Raw genomic sequence first — 6,192 nt, forward strand, 5'->3', positions numbered from 1 at the left:
AGAGAGAGAGAGAGAGAGAGAGAGAGAGAGAGAGAGAGAGAGAGAGAGAGAGACATTGTCACACGACTTCACAGCCCAAGAATGACAGAAGCAAGCAAATCCTGGTATGCATATGGGGAAAGGGAACCCTGTTTACGGGTTTCTGTCCTGTCCAGTTCCCGCAATCGTTAAGTCCCAAAGAAATCACACAGAGGTCTACATTAGTTATAAACTGTTTGGCCCATTAGCTCAGGCTTCTTATTAACTCTTATAATTTATATAGTCCATTATTCTTGTCTATGCTAGATATGTGGCTTGGTACCTTATTCAGCGAGGCAGTCACATCTTGCTTCTTCTGTGGCAGGCTCATAACTGCAGAGGAATGGGCTTCCTTCTTCCCAGAATTCTCCTGTTCTCATTGACCCACCTCTATTTCCTGTCAGATTGTCTTGCTTATACTTCCTGACTAGCTACTGGCCAATCAGTGTTTATTTAAAATACAATTGTCAGAATACAGACCATTCTCCCACACCAGAACCCTTATATACACATTACTAGTAGCAGTGCAGATTATCCAGCCACTATGAACATCAAAATAGAAAGATTTGCATGTGCTCCAGCTATACCACCTGCAGGGACATACCTGTGAGGACCCTAGTCAGCATGCCAGAGGGACATATATGCTGTACTTGCTATAGCAGCTTCCATGGCAGTCAAGTTATAGGACCAGCCCAGGTGTCCAGCAACAGGTGGACAGAGGAAGAAAACGTGACCCACACATACGGAAATACACTATGGAGGTTTACTCACCAGTAAAAAGAATTTTTTTTTTTATTTCTAGGAAAACAAATGCAATGATGTTTTGGTTTCAGTTTTCTCCAAATAAACTGGATCATGTCAAGGGTAGCATGACTAATATATTTACATATTATTTATAATTATATATTATATATCTTTTTCCATAATTACATATATATAATACTTTGCCATACATGAAATCTAGTATTTTAATCCTAAGAGGCCTGTGGAAGGATTCCTGGGTCAGTGGTGAATGTCTGTATCTGGTCAACCTTGTAGGCTGGTACATAGCTAAGATTCAAGGGTGAATGACCATCTAATCTTGTTTCAGATTAAGTCTTTCAGCAAAAATCTGTGAGAAAACGGTCCTGAAGCGAGTTCTGAAGGAACTCTGGAAGCTAGTTCTTAACAAGATAGAGAAACAGATCGTCCTCCCTCCGCTGACAGACCAAACAGTACGTACCTACAGTGTGCCGTCCTCCCTCTCAGCTTCCTATTTGATCGCCTTTTGTTCAAATGAATAGTTTTGGCCCAGCTGAATATGAATTACATCCTTCTAGGGAAGGTTTTCCTTAGTATATGAATTTTTAACAGCAGTTGATAAAAGAACATTTTTCTTTCTAAATCAATTTTAAAAAATGAAAGTAGCTATCTAAATTTATATTTAATTGCCATTTCAAACTTCCATCTCTTAATAAAAAATAAGTCAAGGGGTCCAGCAATGTGACTCATTTGGTAGAGCACTTGGCAAATATGCACCACATAAATTTGGGTGCAGTGGTGTACACCTGTAATTCTAGCTCTGTGGAGGCAGAGGCAGGAGTATCAGAAGTTCAAGGTCATCCTTGGCTGTGTAGGGAGTTCGAGGAAGGAAGGGAGGGTGGAAGGGAGAAAGGGCAAGCCGAACTTTAATTTGTAAGGTTATCTAGCTATATGTTTTTTAATTATATTTAATATAAGACGATAAGAACAATACTTACTATATATACTATTACATATAATTTAATATTGCTGCAAATCCACAGAGAACATGCGGGGTTCAGATATAGCCAGTGTGCTTCTTAAATGTTACCGCTTAGAAAAGAAGGTCTAGCCAGTGCAGTCACGTTGACTTTTTTTTCACCTCTCCTTTCAACTTTCATTTGTTGCCTCCCTGCTTGGAGGTTAATAGAGGAGATGGCTTTCTGTGGATTTGAAAGGTTTGATTGTATCGCCCGCAAGAAAAAAGAAACCAGAAAGATCAGCCAGCCGTGAAGCGAGACAATGGTCAAGCGACCACACCGTGCAGGCCTTTTCAGTTCACACATGCTGAATCAAGCAATTAGGAAAAAAAAATGATCAAGCTAGCATTTGGGGTAATTGATTTTTTTCCTGTGTGTGACTAAAAAAGATAAATGGATGCAAATAACAATTATAAAGTACACTAAAACACATATCAACACTATTAATCATGTATGCATGATCCTTATGTATCCTATAGCAGTACATATGCAGAAAATGTTTTCTTGTAAGGTGGGCCAAGATAAAAGATAAAGATGTTTTCGATGACTTAACTCTTAGCTAGGAATATACAGCTTTTCATTTGGAGCCTACATCTGTCGACAGCCACAGATGTAGAAATATTAAAACACACAGAAGTCTTATTCTGCTACAATAACCAGTATATTTAATAATGCCACAATGCAGTGATGACCTTGGCCAACAGGGGAGCGATAACAGTAGGGTGGTGTCTGTATAAGTTCCTTGTGAGCAGAAACATGGGAGAAGCTCTCAGTATAGCTACTGCACAGACCTGTATCAAGAGAACCAAATATGGGGCCTCTTCCATGTAAAAGGACGCACCCAGCAGGGCGTCTATGCATGGCAGACTATCTGCTGTGCTTGGAGAACCACTGCATGCATACAGCCTTAGCTGCATCCAAGTCCCCTACTGGCCTTGGATGTTTGTTTATTTTACATTTTAATCATTCCCTAAGGAAACCCACACTTCAACCTGTCCAAATAATCTCTTAAAGGAACATCTTTTTAAAACATACATTTACTTACTTACTTATATCCGTGTGTGCCTTTGTGGAGATCAGAAGACAGTGTTTTGGGAGTTAGTTCTCTCCTCCTTCATGTGCGTTTATGGGGATCAAAGTTGGATCATCAGGCATGAGAACTTCCAACCTACTGAACTATCTCACTGGCCCACAATTATTTTTAATGTTTCTTTGGTGGAAATTTCCTTGGGCTTATGTTATCTTGTCTGCTGTTACATGAGGGCCACTACACTGGGCGATTCTGAAGACTCTTGGGTTTTTCAGAATATACATGTAATGTTGCATTAGAAAAACCACATGTAGCATTTCATTTTCCAGACAGTCTTTCCTGGGAGAGGGTATGATGATCCCATGGCCCCCTAGAACTGACACCTGCAAGTGTAGAACTGTTTCATTCTGTCATCATGATCAAATAGCATCTAGGCTTCTAATTAATATGTTCTAGGCATTATACTTGGCACTGAAAAAAAAACAGAGTTGTTCCTGTTCCCTATGAACATGCACTCTGCAATGGAAAAAGAATATAGAAGAGAGTTGAGAATAACCTATTCCCTCACTGGGACTTTATTCCCAGCTGCTAGCGAATTAGGCCAAACTTGGTAATTTTCCAGTCACATACAGCAACAGCCTTGCCACAGCTATCTTATTTAGGAGTGCTCTGGATGGCTAACCCAGATTGGTTGCTGTTGTTTGTTTCTTTCTAGGAGAATCTGGAGTTGAGGAGAAGTTGGGGAGGTCTCTGACAGATACCACACCGTTTTAGGAAGAACAGCCCTACCTTCTGCAGCCTAATGTCTTAGGATTGCACACACATATATTTTGGGGAGTGGAGTGAAGGAAGAGCTTCTGTAGAAAATACTTAAAAGTTTTATCCATGTGCTTCATTAAACTGATTACCTGCCCTTCAGCTGCTTCCATAGCCCAGACTTAGCACACTCAGAAGTGGGACACTAATGCTGACTGGCACGCGGCCAGTCTTGCCAGATAACCTCTGTTCCATCTTTAGAATAGACCCATTATGCACCTCTGACATAAAACCCAAAATATCATAGTGGAAATTTTAAAAAAAAGACTCTGCTTTGAAATTGAACTCTACTACTGAAGATCTAGTGACCTGGTCCTCCTTTTCTTGTTCTCTGTGTGTTTCCAGGGACCTCAGATGATCTTCATTGCAGCTAAAGATCTCGGTCAGTTATCAAAACTGAAGGTAAGAAGCCTGAGGAAACTGGTTGGCCTTAAGTGATGACCTAACTATGGCTTTGCAGATGCCACCCTCCTGTAGGAAGGGCACCTAGCAGAGAAGGCTGAAAGTATTCACACCTATAACAATACATTTGCTTTAAGGGAGGGAGGACAGATTGTAGGAGCCAGAGGGGTCAGGGACATCACAGGAAAACCCAGAGAAATGGCTTGCCTGACTCATGGGAACTCACAGTCTGAACCAACAATCAGGAAGCCTGCACAGCAGCAACCTAGTGCTCTGCATATATGTGGCAGGTGAGTAGTGTAAACTGAGACTACACATTCATTTTCCAGATGCCCAGATCCAAATAATTACACAGAACCTATATTAATTGCAACACTGTTTGACCAATAACTTAGGTTTACTCCTAGCTAGCTCTTAACTCTTAAATTAACCCATTTCTATTAATCTGTGTATTGCCACGAGACTGTGGCCTACCAGTAAGGTTCCAGCATCCTTCTCCTTCAGCAGCACATGGCATCTGCCTTCTTTCTCCCAGCATTCAGTTTTTCCACCTAGCTCTATTCTGCCTTTCCATAGGCCGAAGAAGCTTCTTCATTAACCAATGGTAATAAAACATATTCACAGCATACAGAGGGGAAATCACACATCAAAGTAGCTTGGTCTATATGTGGGATTCCTAGAAATAGGAGCAAAGACTGTCCCTGGTTCTTTGGCTGGCTCTTTGGAACCTCTTCCTCATGCTGGATTGCCTTGCCCCAGGGGAGGTGCTTGGTCTTTTGGCAGCTTAATATGCCATGTTTTGCCAATGAGATGCCTGCCCCTTTCTGAGTGAGTATAGAGGAGGGGTAGATTGAGGGGGAACAGAGAGAAAGAGGGAGGGGAGGCTGTGGTAAGGATGTAAAATTAATTAAGTAATTAAGTTTTTAAGAAGTCTCTAACTTTTAGGGCTAGGGAGATTAAGTGGTTAAGATCAGTGGTTCAGAGCACTAGCTGCCCTTGCAGAGGACCTGGATTCAATTCTCAGCACTCTTAGAGTGGTGCACACTCATCTGTAACTCCAGTTCCAGGGGATCTGATGCCCTCTTCTGGTCCCTATGAGCACTGTACATATGTGGTACACAGACATGCATACAGAGAAACACTCATATGTATATAAAAGTAAAAAGAAATTTTTTTCAATAAATTCTAACTTTATAAGCAAGTAAGAGGAGATATTTACATTACTATATTGAATATGCTTTGGATAAAGGCAAAATGCAATACTGCACAGAGCCAGTGAAAACTATAAATGTCTTGAAGTCAAGAAACACAATAAAGGAAAATGAAATTCATCAAAAAGGAACTTAAACTCACAAATATGTTCACCTCTCCATTACAAGTGAAAATTCATTTACAAAATAATCTTGCCCTTAATTATCACTTGGGATTCACGAGCTTTTAAATATCTGTAGGGTACAAACTTCTCTGGTTAAAATACATGCTACTTCTATTCTGTTCCAACCTACTAGAATATAGTTCAGGATGAGCTCCAGACATGGAAGGTGGGCTTAATGTTTTCCTAAACTGCATTCCATGACCTAAACACTTAGCTTTCCAGTTTGTAAATGTACTTTTTAAATGTAGATTTTAATATTATTATTATTATTATTAAAAATTTCCACCTCCTCCCATTTCCCTCTCCCACCCCCCATTTCCCCTCCCCCTCCCTCTCCAGTCCAAAGAGCAGCCAGGGTTCCCTGCCCTGTGGGAAGTCCAAGGTCCTCTCCCCTTCATCCAGGTCTAGGAAGGTGAGCATCCAAACAGACTGGGCTCCCACAAAGCCAGTACATGCAGTAGGATCAAAACCCAGTGCCATTGTCCTTGGCTTCTCAGTCAGTACTCATTGTCTGCCACATTCAGAGAGTCCGATTTGATCACATGCTCCATCAGTCCCAGTCCAACTGGCCTTGGTGAGCTCCCATTAGATCAGCCCCAACATCTCAGTGGGTGGGTGCACCCCTCGCAGTCCTGACTTCCTTGCTCACATTCTCCCTCCTTCTGCTCCTCATTTGGACCTTGGGAGCTCAGTCCAGCTACCAGGAAACGCTTCATACACAGCAAAGCTAATCACCCCAATGTTACTAGGGTATCGTTTCCTCCAAAAAAGAATTTAAGCTACATATATAT

The 6,192-nt window shown here is 41.3% G+C and overlaps 1 protein-coding gene across 3 annotated transcripts in view; it reads left to right on the plus strand.

Annotated features, from left to right (window-relative positions):
- Unc13c (unc-13 homolog C) overlaps nt 1-6,192 on the plus strand; it is a 462,492-nt gene that overhangs the window by 397,314 nt on the left and 58,986 nt on the right. For all 3 annotated transcript variants that reach the window (XM_013346384.2, XM_026778986.1, XM_005347631.3), the window contains exons 27-28: nt 1,109-1,232; nt 3,970-4,026. In XM_013346384.2, coding sequence (XP_013201838.1) covers nt 1,109-1,232; nt 3,970-4,026 — 181 coding nt within the window. The remainder of the gene's footprint in view (nt 1-1,108; nt 1,233-3,969; nt 4,027-6,192) is intronic.

The sequence above is a fragment of the Microtus ochrogaster genome, chromosome 5, assembly GCF_000317375.1.
Source record: "Microtus ochrogaster isolate Prairie Vole_2 chromosome 5, MicOch1.0, whole genome shotgun sequence".
Lineage (NCBI taxonomy): Eukaryota > Metazoa > Chordata > Mammalia > Rodentia > Cricetidae > Microtus > Microtus ochrogaster.